At 36.4% G+C, this 20,114-nt stretch overlaps 1 protein-coding gene across 2 annotated transcripts in view; it reads right to left on the minus strand.

The window, feature by feature from the left end:
- The window catches only part of PCNX1 (pecanex 1), a 167,675-nt gene that overhangs the window by 102,007 nt on the left and 45,554 nt on the right, over positions 1-20,114 (minus strand). For both annotated transcript variants that reach the window (XM_060140068.1, XM_060140077.1), the window contains exons 3-6: positions 19,834-19,939; positions 15,689-15,734; positions 14,444-14,533; positions 6,144-7,847 (exon numbers count right to left, since the gene is read on the minus strand). In XM_060140068.1, the coding sequence (XP_059996051.1) occupies positions 6,144-7,847; positions 14,444-14,533; positions 15,689-15,734; positions 19,834-19,939 (1,946 nt within the window). The remainder of the gene's footprint in view (positions 1-6,143; positions 7,848-14,443; positions 14,534-15,688; positions 15,735-19,833; positions 19,940-20,114) is intronic.

The raw sequence follows: 20,114 nt of genomic DNA on the forward strand, positions 1-20,114 counted from the left end.
ACACCTCCCGCCTAAGGAGTTACTTCCCGTTTATCTCAACGAGTTAAGGAAAATTCTACACATTCTATAGTGAATTATTTTAATGCAGTATTTTTTTTTTAATATGGGGGTATTAAAACAATAGACTTCCAGTTTGTTTTAGTCTGTTAAAAAACAGGGAAAGCATTAAAGGCACTAATATACTTTCAGGATGACTGGGATGGCACAAAAGAACACAATTTGGTGATGCAGGAGGTGAGGATTGTTCACACTGTATCTCAAAAATTGGAAAGTTATGAGCAAAAATACATATAGAAAAAGATGCCACTTAAAAATGATGCGAATCATACAGCTGACTGCTAGTGAAAGGATTCATATGTAATAAGCTGCTTTCTAGTTGTTACATGCTGCTATGGCTGGCCTCTTGTGATAGCTCAATGGCTAGTAAATGAATTGATAAAAATTTGGACAGAAGACACTGCTCAAGAAAGGTGTTGTTTTCAGAGGGCAGTGTCTATTGTAGGAAAAAAGGAGTAAATTTGGGAAGATCACGAAAATAAAAATGTGTGTTTTGGTACCACAGAAGCAAGCTGTTTAAGCCAACACTTTAAGAAAAAAAGATGAAAGTATGAAACAAATATATACACATTTCAGAAAATTAAAATCTAAACATTCTGAAATACACTGAAATGTTCTTCAAGGTAAAAATTATTTTACTTAAGAATTAAGTTACTATATGAAGAAATGAACATTCAAATGATTTTGCAAAAAAATTTTAAAGGAAATATTTTAGTCTAGGCATGAAATCCATTTTATCTAAACATCTTTTCCCTTTCTTACTTTCCATGTCAGTCAAGAATGATGCTAACATCAGCATGCAAAGATTTTGTTCTAATATAGAAACAAATGCTTACAAGCATCATTTTCTGGGAGGCCAAAGAACAAGAATCTGCTGCACAATTTCTAAGCATTCATTCTGAATTAAAATAATTTCCATCTATGAAAACATTTTAAAGGTCTACTCTATTTTTTGAGACATAAACCAACAAACAGTAGCAAACAACAACAAAATTATTAGCTGTATCTTGAGTTAGAGAATTTACATATCTTTATTGATACTCTCCATAATCCCAGGCAGTCACACAAATATAGTTGGGTAGACAAAGTTAAATGATACTCTGGAGTCATTTAGGAACATTTCCTAAAAGATATATAGTTTAAGGATTACTTACTTTCATAGGTGGTTCCTAATCTTTTTGAATCCTTTGTGAATGGTCTGATAGACCCTCTCTCCTGGAAAACTGCACTCAGAAACAATTTTGAATATATTTTCAGGAGACTCACATAATAAGGGATCATTAGTGAAGAATATATATTTGAAGTGACATATTTGAAAAGGAAAACTTCCTTACAAATGGCATCAGTGTCTTAGTTTTCATAATAAATCTAAAAAGCACTTGACACATGGAAGCTTGTTAGAGTCTGATCATTAACTGTGAGACATGCTTGAACAGTTATTATTACTGTTTCACAATTGAGGAAATTGAGACACAGGTTTAATGGCTTGCCAGACTATCCAGTTAGTAATTAGAGGTGGTATTAAAATGTAACTGTTTGAATCCTTATACAGAACTTTACTGCTGCTAAAAAGAATGGGCTGGTTTTGGGAATTTGATACACAAACCCTTATTTGCCTCATCAATAAAATACCTCTTTTCTTGACACTGCTTTAAAAGAAGATAATTTTTTCAAGTAACTGAAGCATACAAACCTGCTTACTACATCTAATGAGCATTCTTCTATGTGGTTTTATATGTCTAAGCTTTCTTCTCAGTACAGACTAAATATAATACAATCTTTCCTTAGTCACATACATTTATTAGTGCGTTATACTGTAATACAGCATTAAGTTATGATACTATGATGTCCTTGAACAAATTAACATAGTTTGCCCTGGATTTAATGACTCCCTACCATTCTGTTTTTGGCACTGGTGTGTATGGTTATTCCAGCTTCCGTAGAATTAGCAGTGCATTTCTTCTGCTGTCATTATTTTTAGCCTCTACAAGCACCCCTCTCTTTCTACTAATTTTCTTCTTCTCACTTACTATCTTGACTGGGAAATCAGAAAATTAAGTTTCTTAGAATTTAGAGTCCCTCTATTCAGTAAAATAAAACAGCTTTAATCCACATATTCTTGTCTGTTCAGTGGTCTTTGTCTTTTTTTTTCAATGATATTTGGGATCAAATTTACATGCATGGTACAAACCCTCATAAACTGTTTATCAAGAAGGTTTGGTTTTTCTTTAAATAAAGTGATATTCCCTTAAAAAAAGACTATCTTTGGTTCCTAACACAAAAATATTATAATAGGATCCTATTTCATGCTTATAAAATAGTGACCCAAGTATTACATTTAAAATAATTTTCTCAAACAGAAAAACAGAGGTTGAGAAATTCAGAAAAAAATACAAAGAATAACAAAATGAATATAAACCTTCCTATTCTGGTTGCTCTTTACAGTCTGTTGAATCAGGCAACATATAAGTTTAAGTTACCCAAAAGAAAACAGGATAATTTTCTATCGTATATAACTTGTCTGTACTTTTTATTCCTAAAATACTAGTCATAAGTTATTAAAGATATGCTTTATAATTATAAAAGAAAAATTAAATGCAAAAACAAGAGATCATCAATAGAAATGTCTTAGCCTGAATATAAAATTTTCCTGCCTAAGCAATCACAGAACATTATGGATGAAATCCAATTTTAACCAAAGTACTAGATCAACGGTGAGACGTCCTATGAAAACAATCATTTGCTATGTGACTCAGTATCAAAAGAAAAGTTATATGACCTATTGCTGCCAAGGTAAGATTAAAATCCGTATTACTAGATTAGATGTTAATAAAAATATTTTTCTTTTTGGTATTATGTGAGAAATTAGGAATTCAGATTATTTATTTTTACTATTATTGAGTTTCACAATGGCACAATGAGAGTATCTTTAATGTTTTTCTATATCTAATCATTTTCTTCAACTTTAAGGACAGGATACATATGAGTAGTGTAACAGACTGGCCTGTGAAATAGAAACATCAGCACTATTAAGCTGTTACTACGTGCCAGGCACTGTTGTAAGCATTTTACATCTATTAACTCCGTTAGTCCTCATAAAAACCCTGTAGGATGGGCGAAGCTGGGGCGAAGTGAGAGTAGCATCGACATACATACACTACCTAACGTAAAACAGATAGCTAGTGGGAAGCAGCAGCATAGCACAGGGAGATTGGCTCGGTGCTTTGCAACCACCTAGATGGGTGGGATAGGGAGGGTGGGAGGGAGGCTCAATAGAGAGGGGACATGGGGACATGTGTATGCATGTGGCTGATTCGCTTTGTTGTGCAACAGAAACTAACACGGTATCATGAAGCAATTATACTCCAATAAAGATCTATTAAAAACAAAAAACAAAAAACAAAAAACAAACCCCTATGGGATAGAAACTACTATCATCTCCATTTTAAGATGAGGAAGCCAAGGCTTAAGAAGGTAAGCAGCTTTCCCGGAGTCACAACTACAATGAGCCCATATACTAACAAGGATGTATGACTCCATGTCACTGTATTAGGTACCTGCTATTTTAGAATATTTTATTTTACTATTTTAAAGTACACTTCCTTAGTTCCATCCTTCCACAGGACCAACACCCATTCAGCTTAAAGATAAGACAAAAAGAAATCATCAGAGAGCTCATTAACACGTCCAAATTCATTAGGATGAAATCTACTTATGGTTTATGTATAGCCATGTGAATGGTCAAGCAGTATCCTCTGTTGTGCTGACACATTTCAGGAGTAGAGTATGTAAAGCAGAACAGATAGCCAAGAAAAATTTCTCCTAATTATCAAAAAGAAGTAACAATCTAATAAATTTTACAAAGTACTTGGGAGTCTATATAATTTTTAAATAATGAAAACCAAAATATATCCCCTCCCACTACCACCAATCATCCAAAAAGCCCAAACAAGACCCTCATAAAATGTCATGAAAACCAACTAAATATAAATCCAATACGTTTAAGCAGTTTAGTTTTGATCTTATTTTTATTCTAAACACACTGAAGCTCAAAGAAAAATAGCCCCGACAATGCCTTCCTTTGGCAAAAAATGTTTTTTAACAGCCCGAAGATGATTACATTTATTCCACTAAAGTGCCTGGAAATTTTTAGTTCATTATTTGTTTCTTATTAACAGTCGATGATTTGTTTTATTAAAAAAAAATAAGAACACAAACAAAAGCTGGAATCTCGAAAAATGAGGGCTCATTTTAGTCAAAGATCAGCACTGAGAAGCAAATAAGACCTTCATATAACTTTTCCTAAAAAACAGAACGCCCCACGTCCCTGTGAAGAGGAAATGGCATTTTAAAGACAAAGACATAAGATTTACTATAGCTCTTACATATATTTTAGTATTTACATTTCAACAATATTTAGAACAGCAATATTTTTCTATCATTGCATATTCACTCTTAAAATTTATTTTAATGACAACTTTAATAAAAATTAAGCTATAATTTAAAACCCAATGGTTTCTTGCATATTGTGAACATATCTGATATGATTTGTGTGAGAAATCACTAAAAGCATTTCAGACCTTTTATAAAAAACAGAATGTCGGGCTTCCCTGGTGGCGCAGTGGTTGAGAGTCCGCCTGCCGATGCAGGGGACACGGGTTCGTGCCCCGGTCCGGGAAGATCCCACATGCCGCGGAGCGGCTGGGCCCGTGAGCCATGGCCGCTGAACCTGTGCTCCGTGACGGGAGAAGCCACAGCAGTGAGAGGCCCGCATACCGCAAAAAAAAAAAAAAAAGAATGATACCCATATCAAAGACTTGAGGGAATTTAATTATTATATTGTCACCAAATGATTATAACTTCAGATATAATTAGTTCTCAATATTTAGGTCTGACAGACTAGTTTCTTCCTTAGGTACTAAAGATCATTTTTTTACATTCCCATTAGAAATTAATCTTTGTTAGAAACTATACCAAAAGAAGAGAATGTTTACCACATTATGGACTTTTAAAACACTGTGGGTGAAATTAGAATTCTTTGAGAGAAAAAGCTTGTTCCTTGTTTCAGAATGTTTGTGCAAACAAAAAACTCAGCTTAACTTTTCATAAAAGACTGAACATTACTACACCAACAGACTATAAACTTTAAAACTAAAGATATAAGCTTTATTAAAGGATATGAGGTGGAGGATAAAAAAGCCACGTGCTAGCTAGCAACACAGGACTTCACTCTTCTGATTCTAGTCAAGAATGAGACTCCATAATAACCAAACAGTAAGCAAACTGTTCTGGGCAGAAGGAAATACCAAGAAACAACTCTGAAAAAACAAAATGGCCAATACACACTGACAATATAAAATCACCTATCAAACTTTGCACAATTCCTCATAAACCTGAAATAAATAAGCTATTACTTTAATCAAAACAGCATCACTGTTATCATAGGGAGCACCATATATCCACTAATGGACAATAAATGTCAATATAAACTATAAACGCGGATTAATAAATTTGATGTGAAGTTACAGAAAAAAAATGTTTTTAATGCCTAAAACTTGAGTAAGCAAGAAATAAAACCAAAGAGACAGACAAAAAAAGAGCCACAAGTTTTCAAAGTACACAGTCAGAGCTAAAGTAATATTTGGACAAATCTTATATAACAGGTTGAGCGACCTGATTCTGAAAGTTCAGTAGCACACATTGTATAAGAGAGAACTAAAAATGGTTTGGCGCCCTAATAAAATTCTACATTTTGTTGTTGCTATGGCTGTACAAAGGAGGAAGGGGACCAATTCTTTGTTACTCCTGGTAAAACATTAACAGGTGGCAAATGGCTTAGAAAAGGTGAATGCCCTCAAGAACAAACTGACATACTCAAATGATACAATGAAAAAACATTTTCTTGGTGTTCACACCAAAACCTTTTCTAAGATAACCATCTCCTTCTTCATGGAAAGAAAGTTTATTTTAACAACATAGTGGAAGAGGGGCTATTAACACAAAATACACTCTAAATTGGTACTCCAATCAATAGCACCAAAAATGACAGTGACTCCTGGGTAAATCTCTTCCTGCAATTTACTTACCTCCACTGACTGCGTCTTGCTCTTCGCCTTCAGGAAACGCAACCTGGCTTGGCAAGCTGTTCCTAGATCGAGTGACTGTCTCTAACTGGGAAGCCCGTCCCAATAAAGACAGCTCATCTAGCACCTCTCCCTCTTTGGCCTCGAGATCTGATTTTGAAGTGGTTAAGGGTTCTATGCTTTCGGGTGCCATGAGCCTAGTGGAGTCATTCAAACACGCTACTGTGCCGCTGTCCAGGCTCAACACTCGGGCCCGAGTCTTGGCACTGTTTGTGCTGGAAGTCCGCCGCGCTGTCCGCTTTTTGGCAGTTCCTTCAGGGCCCAGATGGGCTTTGTGTGCGTGCTCAGGGTCGGTGCCCCTCTCCTTAGGGTGTTTGGTCTTTAGGGCGCTGTATCTGCCCTCGGGAGACTGACATGAATGAGAAGTGGTGCTAGAAGAGCTGTCACTGCCGAACTGGTGAGCAGACTGAACGCTTGACGCTCGGCTCAAGTCACTTTGGTCACTGGAGTCCTCATCGTGACAGAATATAGCACTATGTGGCTTGGTAGCAGAAATACCTCGAAAGGACACATAGTCCCTATGCCGACTTGAATCAAAACTGCTAGCCCGTTTTTTTCCTGTCCGTCTCCTGCCTGACTTATGGCCAGAGGCTGTCCGGTGGATTAAGCTAGAGGATTTAGGTCGTACATCCCCTTCCTTTTGCTTTCCACCAACATCTTTACCAACTTTTGGATCCACTGAAACAGCTGGCTTCTCACTCTCCTCCTCTTTGTTTTCAGCAGTTTTCCCAAGTGGTGTGTCCCCCTGTGAAGTGAATTCATTTGCATGGGGGTTTTTATTGGCTTCTTCAGATGCAGAGGTGCTGAGACCTTTCTGATTGTGCATATCATCAGAGCTATTAGAATGCTTGGCTTCTTGAACCCCACTATTCGTACTCACTTCCAAGGCAGTTTTTTCACTGCTAGTCCTTTTGTCACTTGCACGGCTACTCTTGTCCTCTGGCTCAGCGCAGCACTCTTTCTTCTGACCAGTGTTCTTTCCCACTTGGGGAGACTCCTCGTGCTCTGACAAGATGCTCTCTATGTGAGTGGAGCTGGTCTGCTCGCTTTTGTAGCTGCTGACGGTGCTGTGAGTGTCCCGGTCCGTACCACTGCAGTAGCTCTCTGTTGAGCCACTACTGCGCGTGCTCAGACTCCGCAAGCTGTCCATGCTTTTGTCTGCTTTCAAGGGTTTGCTCTTCCCACTTTTGGTAGGTGGCTGAGAATTACTGTTTTTCAGCTCACCGACAAGCTGAAATTCCCCAGATATACAAGAATTTTCCACCAAGGATTCTTTGGATCCAGAATGAGGCTTGGAAGATTCTAACTCACTAACAGGATCTAACCCACGTCTTTGATGATACAGAGGGAAGTCATTCAGTGAAGTGTCTGGAAAAGCCACAGCAGAGCTAGAAGTCCGTGGTACACCTCGCGGCCGGTGATCTTTCCTGTAAGAGTGTGAATGTAAAGGGACAAGAGATGCTACTTCTGTGTCACAGGCACTGGATAGAGACTGCTCGATGTGGTGGTGGTGGCTGTGACTTGGCAGGCTCACTTTGTCACTGAAGTCTCTTGGTAAGTCCTGTCCACATGAGGATAAGGACGGCTGAATGGAGATGAAGGAATCATTGGAGACCAAACGGAAGAGCTTCCGATCAGTTGCCAAATCTGTTTCAAACATATATTTGGAAATGTTAACACAAATCTACAATCTGTTTTTCTACTCTTTAACAATGGAAAGAATTCACAGTGTACCATAAAAGTATAAACAATTTCTCAAGTAGCTTACTGAATAACAGTTGACCAGTTATTCCAAAGGGCTGGTTTTATTTCACTGCGGTACAAAGAAAGCATTCTACTAACGGAATGAACTCAATTTCCAAATCTTCAACTGGCTTCAGAAAAAGTTCTATAGATTATTAACAATAAAATAAGAAGCAACGAAGGATTATACTTAAAATGAACCTGGATTTCTGTGCGAGTTCTGTCCCTAACTTACTAACTAGGTAACCTTGGGTTACCTTTCTAAGCCTCTGTTTCCTCATCTGTAAAATGTGATATCAACCTCAGTACCATGGAATAACTTAATATTGAGTTAATAACATAACGTTGCTTAGCACAATGTATGGTAGCTATCATTATTTTGCCTTGCAAAATTAAAAATCTTTAAAAAAAACTAATATAATTGCTTTACAAATCCACAAAAACCTAGAGTAATCAGAAACAAACAAAAAAATCAAGAGGCTGACCAATGCACAGACAAGATATGATATAATGATATAAGATATGTTACTGTTCACAGGGGTTGAAAAAAATTAAAACAATAATTACAGGGCAAAATACTACATTTTATCTTTCACCACGGATGCAACAATTACAAAATGCTTCATGAAAAAAATACATATCCCCTCCTATATCTGTAAGACTATTCCTTCAGTTCTCCATTTAGGGCAGTGATTAGTGACTTGAGTTATCATATATTCTATATATATAAATATAGATATAAATATAAATAAACCCATCTACCCACCTACCTACATAGTAATTTATCTTGAAATATAGCTTGACAACCGAAGTGTACAATAGCTGATTTTCTATATACCTTTTGACAGATAAGGATGGTTGAATCTCCTGTTAGCTCAATAAAATGAAATATTATTGTCTTATTTATCATAACTAGATAGGAAAAATACAATAACAGATTCTATAATAAGTTAGACTCTTCCCAGTAGAGTTACCTTAAATAATAAAAGCATACATTTTCCCTTAAGACTAATATAAAATAAAAATGAACTACTAGAAATACTTATGTACTTTAAAAAATCTAATGTAGATTAGATCTAAGTAATTAAAAACTTAGAGGTACCCTCTAGAATGTACCATATAAATTGTGATTTATAAATGACATATTAGGTTTTATCTTATGTTTTAAAGTCTTCAAGATAAGTGAAACCAATGTTCTTTTCATTTGTCCAAAACTGTGCCACTGTACTTGGGTTCTTATATTCTCTAAAAACCCAAATTTAAAAATTAGTACTGTATTTACTTTTCTGTAGTATTAATTTATAATGTTATTTCTAAAAACTCTCTATATCCCTAATAAGCAATTATGGGATGGTGTAATAGTCACATTTCAAGGATATGAATTTCATAAAACAAAAACTTAACTGAGTAAGTTGAAAATCACTAATTCTAAAATACAACAAAAGACTTTTTAAAAAATACTAATGATCAAAACCAACTCCTTTCCAAGACATTAATAAAGCAGAAATTTAAATTTTTCATTTTAAAAGATGCAGCCAAACTTGCTTTAATACATGTGTTCTTTTCAGTGTTGCTAAATAAATATACCATAATAAGTTTGACTTTGTCAGGAAGAACTTTAGGTGGTTTTAGGAAACTTCCAAGTAAACATGTCTTCTTAGACATTTTTCTTACTGGTAGCAATACCGTCAAAGACAGCCTCAAATCAACCCAGAGAGATACTATTTTTCATCTAATTAAACTTTTTTCCAGTGACAGCTACCAGTAGTGTTCAGGATAAGAAAAGCATCTCACATACTGCTCATGGTGGTGCAAACTAGCGCAACCAACCTTCTGCAAAGCAATTTAGCGACGTTGCCAAAAGCCTTCAAAAATATACTTACCCTTTGATCACTAACTATTTCTAGAAATTTTTACTAAAGGATAAAAATCATATATGTGAATAAGGTTTTAGAAAAAGGTGGTTCGTCTCAGGTTGTTATGAAACTCCTTAAAACACAGAACTATAAAAATGTCCAATAAAATGAGGTTGAATAAATTACATTGTCTAGTAATAACACCATGCAGGCACTACAAATGTTTTCAAAGATTATGTAATATGAGAAAATACTCAGAGTGAAAAAGATGGCACTATATAAAAAATATGACTCCAGTCTGTAAGAGTTAAAGAGAATACTAAGGGTATATGTACATATGTTTGTAGGAATGTTAAAAGTAATATACCATATTTAGCCATAAAAAGGAATTAAGTCCTGACACGTGCTATAGCATGCAAAGTGAAAGAAGCCAGACACAAAAAGCCGCATATTACAAAATTCCATTTATATGAAATGTCCAAAATAGGCAAATGCCTAGCAACAGAAAGTAGATTATTGGTTGCCAGGGGCTGGTTGAAGGAGGAAATGGGGAGTATAATGGTTATGGGTTTCTTTTGGGTGTGATGCAAATGTTCTGGAGTTGGATAGTGGTCATGGGTACCCAAATCTGTGAATATACTGAAAACCACTGAATTGTATACTTAGCAGGGTGAATTGTATGGTATGTAAACTATATCACAATAAAAAATAAGGAAAAAAGTGACACGAAAAAATATTAACAACAGTTATCTCGATGGCAGAAGTGTAAATTATCTTCTTCCTCATACTTAACTGTATTTTCTAGAACATACTACTTTTATAAACAAAAATCATTATCTTCCTCTTCTCTTCTAGATCATCCCCATCAATTATAAAAAACAAGCCGTTATTTCTCTTACATTCTTAGAAATTCCAAATCTCCTCCTTTGTCCTCACTTCCCCTGCAAGCTATCACCTCCTACCTCTGATCTCCTTTACAAAAATTCACCAAAAAGTAGTCTATATTCACTGTTTTCAATTCACCTCCTCTGCCATGTATTCTAGTCCCACCCCATTAAGAAGCTTATCAAGGTCACCAACAACCTCTACGCTCAGTCCAATGGTCAAGTCTCAGTCTCATATAACTTGGCCTATCAGCAACATTGGACAAAGGTGATCACTGTACTCTCCTTGAAATGTGGGGATACACACCTCTACCTCACCAGCTGTTCCAATTCAGTCTCTGGATTTATTAGACTGCAGTGGCTCAGAGCTCAACAGCTGGAACTCTTCATTCTTCTATCTATACTTTCTCTCTTGTAGGTCTCATCCAATTTTCTGGCCCCATAATAACTGAAGTTCAGAAATACGTGTAACTAGTTCCTGCATCTTCTACCCAGCCCCGGTACTATACAGGGATGGACTAGAGTTCTGATCTTGGGTAGGGAAGACATGAGTGAGGCTGGGGAGGGAAACTGTAGATAACCCCTTCTTAGAAAACGTAGAGCACACATCCCCACAACCTCAGTTTTCTCCCAATCATCCTGAATCATGTTGATAAAATGAGTGCCAACTAGTCAACTAACTGCTAACTAACAACTAACTAAAGGTCACTGTCCTGTAAATCCAAACCAGTCAGAGAGCCAGAAGAGCCCCCGCTGATATTTAAGCCAGAATGAACGACAGCCACTAGGTGGTGCCTAACCGTAGCCAAGATCTACAGGGATTTGACTCAGGGAGCCAGGCTGCCTCAACTCCAGGCCAGCTAACCGTAGAGGCTTTCCCTGTTAGGTCATGAATTTCATGTTAACCCAACCCCACATTTGACATAACTGAATTTTTAATATTTATACACTGAAAACTCTTAAATTTAAAACCTCAACCCAGATTTCTTACCCGAAATCCAGACCTATCTAATTATCTACCAATTACTGCTGCTTAGAAGTCTAACAGCAACTCATACCTGATATGCCCAAACTGAACTCCCTCTCTTGCCCTCCACCATGCTCTCCCCACTCCTAAATCTGCTCCTTCTCAGTCTTCCCCCTTTCAGTTAATGGAGACTCCATCCTCCCCATTATTTAACCCCAAAATCTTAGAGTCATCTATGACTGCTATTTCTCTCACACGGTATTTCCAAATCCATCCACATATCTCTCATTAAAATCTGCCACACACAGTCAGACCACTTCTCACTACCCTGATCTGTGCCCCGATTATTGCAATAATCTGCTAACTGAGCTCCCTGCAACAGCCTTTGCCCCTTTTAATATACTCTCAACACAGGAGCCGGAACTGTTAAAATGTAACACAGATGATGACACTTCTCTGCTCAAAACCCTAGATAGCAGTTCATCATCTCACTGGAAATTAAAAGCAAAATCTTTAAAATGGCTTTTACAAGACTGTAATTTGGCCTCACTTACTCTGTACCAGCCCCACTATTTCTCAAACCTGACAGGCATGTTCCTGCTTTAGGACTTTTGCCTGTGCTGCTACCTCTGCACCGAGGCCGCCTTCCTCCCAAATACCCTGACAGCTCGCTCCTTCACCTCCTTCAGGTCTTTGTGCTTAGCCAGCTTTTCCCTCAACCGTTCTATTTAAACTTACGATGGCCAGGGCCCCCATCACGCCCCCTCTGTCTCTATTACTACATCTATATTTGATTTATAATAGTATGCTTCCGTACTAGTAGTATGGAAGCCATACGGGTAGAAATTTTTGTCTGTTCACCCATTATTTCTAGTACTTAGACTGGTACCAGGCACATATGAGTACTCAATAATAATTGTTAAATGTGAAATACGTGTGAAAATGTTACATGATGAAAGCAAGTTATAAAACTATGTAAAAGTAATATTGCATAGTGATTAAAATTAGGATTTAGAACTCGATTTGAACTACAGAACTGCCACTTTGCAGATGGGTGACTTTGGGCAAGTTTCTTATAACTTTGCTCTAAGCTATGATACACTCATCTGTAAAGTGAAAATAATAACCGTATTAACTTCAAATGCTTGTTGTGAAGATTAACTGAGTGAATGCATATAAAGTGCTTAGAACAAGACCTAAACCAGGGTTTGATAAACTAAGGCCTGTAGAGCCAAAGAGGCCCTCTGCCTGTTTGTAAGTAAAGTTTTAGTGTAACACAGACATTCCCACCCATTTATACGTTGTTTACGGCCTCTTTCACTCTACAATGGCAGAGCTGAGTGGCTGCAGGAGAGACCACGTGGCCAACAAAGCTTTACAGAGGAAGTGTGCTGACCCCCCACAGGGCAACGGTATGCACTCAGTTACTGTCAAGCACCATTATCTATGTCAATATGTATCTGCCAGGGTAGATTTATAGGACTGTAACTCCCAACGTACTTGCACAAGGTACTTTCCAGAGGAAAATAAAGAGACCTATGACCCATAATGGTAGTGGCACTAGCCCCTCTAAGATCACTATCGAGTTTCTGAGACACTAATGATTACATATTATAGAAAGGAATACTGTAATTCTCAAAGAGATTAATTTGAGATTATCTCAAAGAGATTATCTCAAAGATAATCTCAAAGAGATTAATTCGCCTTTCCTTTTTATAAGAAAATAGCTTCCATACCATATAGTATGTTTAAAAGTATTTTTAAGGGGAGAGGGGTAGGTTGTGAGGGGTGGTCCACAGAAGCAAACAGTGACGAGGTACTGTAATTCCAAAAAAGCAGCTACAGTGATAAACCTAGAATGCTAAGTACCAGGAACAAAACATACTTGCAAGAATTAAACCTGGGTAAAACATTAAATTCATGGGAAAATGTCACAATTCAGTGATCTATTTGTAACTTCAGAAATAAGTTTCATAATTCAGTACAGGAAATTTATCACCTTGCCTGCCTACCAAACATCACCCATAAGCTAATAAAAACAACAGGCTGGAAACAGGGAGACAGGTTTCTAATCCAATTTTGGCTCACTGATTATATAACCTAGGATAATCTCCACTTGAAATGGGTATGACATATCCATCCTTTTATGTCTGAAAATTAAAAACCAAACTTGAAAATGTGGCAGTTCTTAGAAAAAAAAAAAAAAAAAAGGAACTCTATAAAATCCAAAATACTCATTTATAATGGAGTTGTATAAGGAGAAAAAAAAATCACTTAAAACCAAAATTTCTATGAAAGATTAAAAATCTGCTACAGGAAGGCACCAAGCTGGAAGCAGACAGTTTCTCAGTAAGTCCAACAGCAAGTTATTTCTCTGTGAAAACACATTGTCATTTCTGCAGTTGGGCAACATATACAGTAGTTGGCATTTAGACGTCATACTGAATGGAAGAGAACAGTTTTACATACTAGGTTATCACTAAGCTAAGCAAGATGCTCTGACCAATTAAAGGAATAGCAGATTCTTATCTCCCATCTGACATTCATTCTGGGGCACATGCTCATAAAGTTTCCCTGTTTACTTGGCAGAACATGTGTAGCTGAATTCCAGAAAGCTGTAAGTACTTATAACACTGTGTTACTGTTATGCTAGCAAATCATTTTATTTTAATGTTTCTAAAAAATACCATATTAAGTTATTATAAACTTCTGCCAAAATATGAGCAGCACATTCCACAAACTCACCCTGGTCACCATAATACATAAGGGCATCATGAAGTAAAATGTTCTTACCCTGTTCTTCACTTCCTTCCTTACAAAGACTAGAGCTCTGGCCCAGACTTAAACTGATATCATCAGAAGTCTTAGCGGTGTCTGTATCTCCTACAAAGTGAAGAGAGACCCATGAAGACATTATATGAAAAGTAAAGGCCGTACAGGGTGGCATAACAAGGAAGGACGTGAGGGAGTACAGTAGATATGTATTAACTAAAGCAGTTTTTGTATCAAGGGCTACAATGATGGGAGATGCATTAAACTAACAGGAAGTATCGTGGACTGTCAGCTCACATAATTATTCTCATAGTGCTACAAACCAAATACGGAAAGCTTCATAATATTAGCTAATACAACTATTTCTTTCAAAAGAAGTTTTAAAAAGGAAATGCAGGTCATGTAATAACAAGTTGAAACAACATAAAATTCCCTCCCAGGGAAAATTAGAGAGTTATAAAATTATAGGGCAAAAATAACAATGAATTTATCTGAAATAGATGTATTGAATAAAAGGGATATATAAGATGTACAGGAAAGAAACTTTTTTTTAGTGTCTCATTCCTGCCCAATTTAAAGGTTTCACATTAAATTAGTTTTCTATGAACCTCATCAAAACCCATGAAAATATTTTCCCTCAAGGCAAAGAAGTTTCTTAAAGATCAAAATTTATAATTCATACAATGTAATGCAAATGGTCAAATACTTTTATGAAATTTGGATGATGAAAGGAGACCACAATTTAAATCAATTAATCTTTAATATAAGATACATAATTTTGGGCTTCCCTGGTGATGCAGTGGTTAAGAATCTGCTTGCCGTTGCAGGGGACACAGGTTCGAGCCCTGGTCCGGGAAGATCCCACATGCCGCGGAGCAACTAAACCCGTGCACCACAACTACTGAGCCTGCGCTCTAGACCATGAGCCACAACTACTGAAGCCCACACGCCTAGAGCCCGTGCTCCACAACAAGAGAAGCCACCGCAATGAGAAGCCCATGCACCACATCACAGAGTAGCCCCCACTCGCCACAACTAGAGAAAGCTCACACACAGCAATGAAGAGCCAATGCAGCCAAAAATAAATTCATTAAATAAATAAATGTTTTTAAAAGTTTACCATAAAAAAAGATACATAATTTTATCCACAAAATAATTTCAAAAATGATTTTTCATTACACGTAAATATATGATACAGTTATCTTTACTAGAAACAAAAAAAGAAATGGGAAGTCAGAGGTAACTTTCGGGTTAGAGCACACCTACCTTTAATAGTTGTTGCTGTTCCAAGACGAGAGGAACCAGATCCAATCTGAAAACATGACATGAAGTAAACGAGATGCTAGCTACGCCATCGGCACAGACTAGCAAGATTATCACATGAAATTATATTATCAAAACATGTTATCAGTCACTTTCACCAAAAGGCCATGATGTATCAGAGCCGCACTCCCTGTCTGCTGTGGCGCATGCTGCGCATCTAGTACAGATCTGCTGAGACACTGAATCCCTCTGCGTACTCAGGACTGATGGAGCCCCCAGGGCAAGAGTCTCCAACCTCGAACAATCGTGCCAAACGGTCATTGTCATTTTTATATTGCATCATGACATGTGCAAGTTATAAACAAAAGCAAAACTAGGTGTTAAGTCTACCTGAAATAAATTTAGACTTATCAGGGCATATAAAGGGAAAGTTTGGAGGACATAACATACTAACAAAGAGCAACCCAAATTTTACTTTCAAATTGTTAGTAAATCAATATGTTCTTTCCTGAGTTTCAGACAGAAAGTAAGTACTTCTTTGTAGGCTGCTATAACATATTTTTAAAGAAAAAAAAAAAACTAAGCCATCTAAGAAAAAGGAATTTTTAGCACAAACTCTATAAACAGAACACTAAAATCTGTGGAGCTTTTAGGGCTTATATTCAAGATGGTATAAGACGTCCCTAAAATTTCATAACCATCAATTATTATACTACCATAAAAATCATAGAAACACCACAAATTCCATGAACACATTAAGGAAACCAAATATAACATGACAGTTACTAAATCAACAAGTCTGAGTAACTCTTTTTATAACCTGCTTTCAAGGGATTCAAGAAGAAAATAGGCAAGCAAATTTAACACCTTACACTAAAATCAAGAACAGTCATATAATACTCATATTTTGCCAAATCTTTTCTTTCATTGATTCAACTGAAGTATACACTGAGAAATCTGGTCAAAATATAGGTTAATACTGACTTTGAAGGGGCACGAGGGACTTTCTTGGTCTATATTTGGGGGAGATAAATACAGAAAAGCATAAGAATAAAACATAACCACCCATTGTATCTGTTAAGATTGCTTTTGTCACCAAATAATAGAACTCAACTAATTAGGTGACTTAAAGAAATAGTTTTATGTTTGTCATCTAAGTTTGGAGCTGGTTTAATAGCATTTGTTCAGCAGCTCAATAATATTAGGGCTCTGGACGGCAGAGCCTAATTGTCTAATTGTCTGGACGGCAATTAAATGGGTGTACACGTATGTAAAAATCTACTGAGCCATACACTTAATAAGTGTATACTACGCTGTATAGAAGTTATATGTCAGTGAAAAAGTAAGTAAAAATAAGCATACACATACAGGTTAAAACTGCTAATAAATTCTTATGTAGCCAATAAAAAAAAAGAGCTTGGCAATAGTTTTTGAACTGTTTATTAAGTTTGATTCTCCTGATTTTTCCTAATTTCTGCTTTCAATTAGCCATAAAAGGCACTGCAACTCGACAGAAAGAAAAAGGCCAAAAAGCATTTTACTGCAAGAGTTTCATTCTTATAACACCTGCTAAACAAGTTATAAAACTAACATATGTTATTTATCTACTAGAGTAATAAACATGTAACTTCCTAGACAGAAGTTTAAAAACAAGTAAGCAAACAAAAAACACCATTTCATGCCACCCTTCTAAGAATTTAAACTTAAAAAAAAATGTTTTTTGAATATGCGTACGGTAGTCATTTGCTCACAACCTCAAAGTGTTCTCTTTTTCTTTCCTTAACAAGCTTCCCATTTTGTTCAAATGTTGGGCATGTTATCTTCTGACTTATGAGAAGAGGGCCCAGACTCTGACCTAGGTGTGTGCTCTAGTTCTGCTCAATGAATGTATGGGAGAGTCTGCTGGAGGGCTTTGAGGAAAGACCTTTTCATGTCTGAGAAGATCATGAGCAAGGACAACTCTGCCCCACACTGTCACCTGCTTCTTAACTTTTCAACCGGATCATAATTGAAGCTGCTGTGCTCATCCTGCAACTCTAAGGAAAAGCCAAAAGAACTAGGGAAATTCCAACCCAGAGCCCTAATATTATTGAGCTGCTGAACAAATGCTATTAAACCAGCTCCAAACTTAGGTGACAAACATAAAACTATTTCTTTAAGTCACCTAATTAGTTGAGTTCTATTATTTGGTGACAAAAGCAATCTTAACAGATACAATGGATGGTTATATTTTATTCTTCACGCTTTTCTGTATTATTTAAAATTTATCCCCCCCCCAAATATAATGGAATTGTGACTGTTCACACATGAAACTATAAGGAATTGAAAATATAAACCACAGTGCATACAAATAAAAGAATGCAATACAGTCCCCAAAATGTCACTGCAGAAAAACACTTAATAATATTAACATTCATGATAGAGTCAGTAAAGAGAATCAAGTTCCAAAGAACAGCACACTAAAATCCCTCTTTGTTTAAAAAGTTTTTTTGATTGTGACATTACAGATGATTTTTATTTTCTTCTTGTTATTTGCTAACTTTCTAAAAATAAACACATTCAGAAAAGGAAAAAATTAAGAAAAAAATGATATCTTCATACACTTAGAGGTAAAGTTTTTACTTAATAGGTTTGCACAAACTAAGATGGTCCAGTGTTTCTTCTCTTTGATAAGTGCCAAAGGAAAGTCCAGGAAGGATTATGGATGTCAGAGAAGAAAAACTACTTCCAACTAAAAGAGCAATCAGGCAAGGCCACCTCCTCCATGAAGCCTTGCCCCTCTCTCTAGCTGGAAACAATTACTTTCTCCTCTGAAATCTATAGCCCCTTTTCTGTACCATTCCTATGGCAACTATTACTTTGTATCTTGTACTTACACTTACTTGGTAACATATATTTATAACTTCAGTTACTTATAGACATTTACTAGGAAATTGCAAACTCTTTGAGAGTTAAGACCCACTCCACATCCCGGACAAACAAAATGCCTTAAATACCATCAGGCACTAAAATATTTTAAGGAAGATAAGTGATAAAAGGGAAGAGAGGGACGGGGCGGGGGTGGGAATGGAGAGTAGAAGATGGAAAGGAGAAGGGTAGCAGTGGCAGAAAGGAAAGAATGATCACAATGACTATGACAGAGCTACTGTGTTCAAGGAGTTCACTATCTAGTACAGAAGACATTTATATACAACTATGATAATGTGTAATAAGACCTATATAATAAAACATGTGTGAGAAACATGGTGTGTCTATATTGGTAATATCTCTACCGATATACAAAAAGCCCAACTTTACTTCCCCACTTCAGCTTCCCTAAAGGATAACAATAATTATGCCAATAATTCCTTTTGGTATAAAACAGTATAAAACTAAAACACCAAAATCTAAGTAGCACAATAGCTTCTGACACCTGCCCTTTTTTATTCAAGAGTTAATATTTTAAGGAAAACCAAATTAGATGTGCTGTGCATTTAGGTGCAGACATGCAATAATTACATTCAAGATGGGACACCCTCCCTAAAACAAGTAGGGCAAGTTCTAATGGACATGATGCCAAGGGTAGAGTTACCAAAGGTGGCTGGCCATTGCTGTGTCCTTTTGTCTGTCCTAACAGAAAAAGAAAAAGAAAAAAAAAAGGTGTGGCTCTTCAAAATTTGTTGCAAAAGTATAGGCATATTCCCCAGGGTAATCTGATGTTGCTAATATTTGTCAGTAAGAAGAAAGGCCAGGTTTAATTAAGAATATAAAATGTGCAGCCATATTTAAGGACTAAGTCGTTTCATTCTATCCAAAGAGACTGCGAAAAGCACAAGGGATAACCTATATGTCTCCAATACAGACAGACACCATGAAGGTAAATAAGCACACACTAGGAGCTAAAGTTCCTAAGGGCACTCACCACAACTGTCTCGATCAAAACTACCCCTGGGCAATTAGCATGTGGTATGTGCTCATCAACAAAGTACTTAATTAATGTGAAAATTCTATTTAAAATAATGGTAATAAAAGATAATCAGTAAACAATCAAAATATTATTAATCAGCAAGATAAACCCAAACACTGACTGACTGTTACCGACAAGAGAACACGTGAGACCACCATCAGGAGGAGGGAAAAAAGCAAAATACAACAGCACAGGTTCCTACCTGGTGGCCTGGATCAAGGCCAGCATAAGAATTTCTTGAACTGCAACCAACTGGGGGTGTGGCCTCTCGAATGAACTCAGACATTTCAATGCCCCCACCAGGATCACTGAAAAGGAGAATAACTGTCATTATTCTGACACCAATGGTTTTCCTTTTGTTTGTTTTTTAAGTTATTATCTTTTTTTCTGTAAAACTAACAGGTTCAGATATTTAATATAGCAAATTGAAAAAAATCATTCTTCTTTTATAAGTCTGGTAAATTTGAACTATTTTATAACCAT

This window comes from Lagenorhynchus albirostris, chromosome 1 (assembly GCF_949774975.1).
Source record: "Lagenorhynchus albirostris chromosome 1, mLagAlb1.1, whole genome shotgun sequence".
NCBI classification, from domain to species: domain Eukaryota; kingdom Metazoa; phylum Chordata; class Mammalia; order Artiodactyla; family Delphinidae; genus Lagenorhynchus; species Lagenorhynchus albirostris.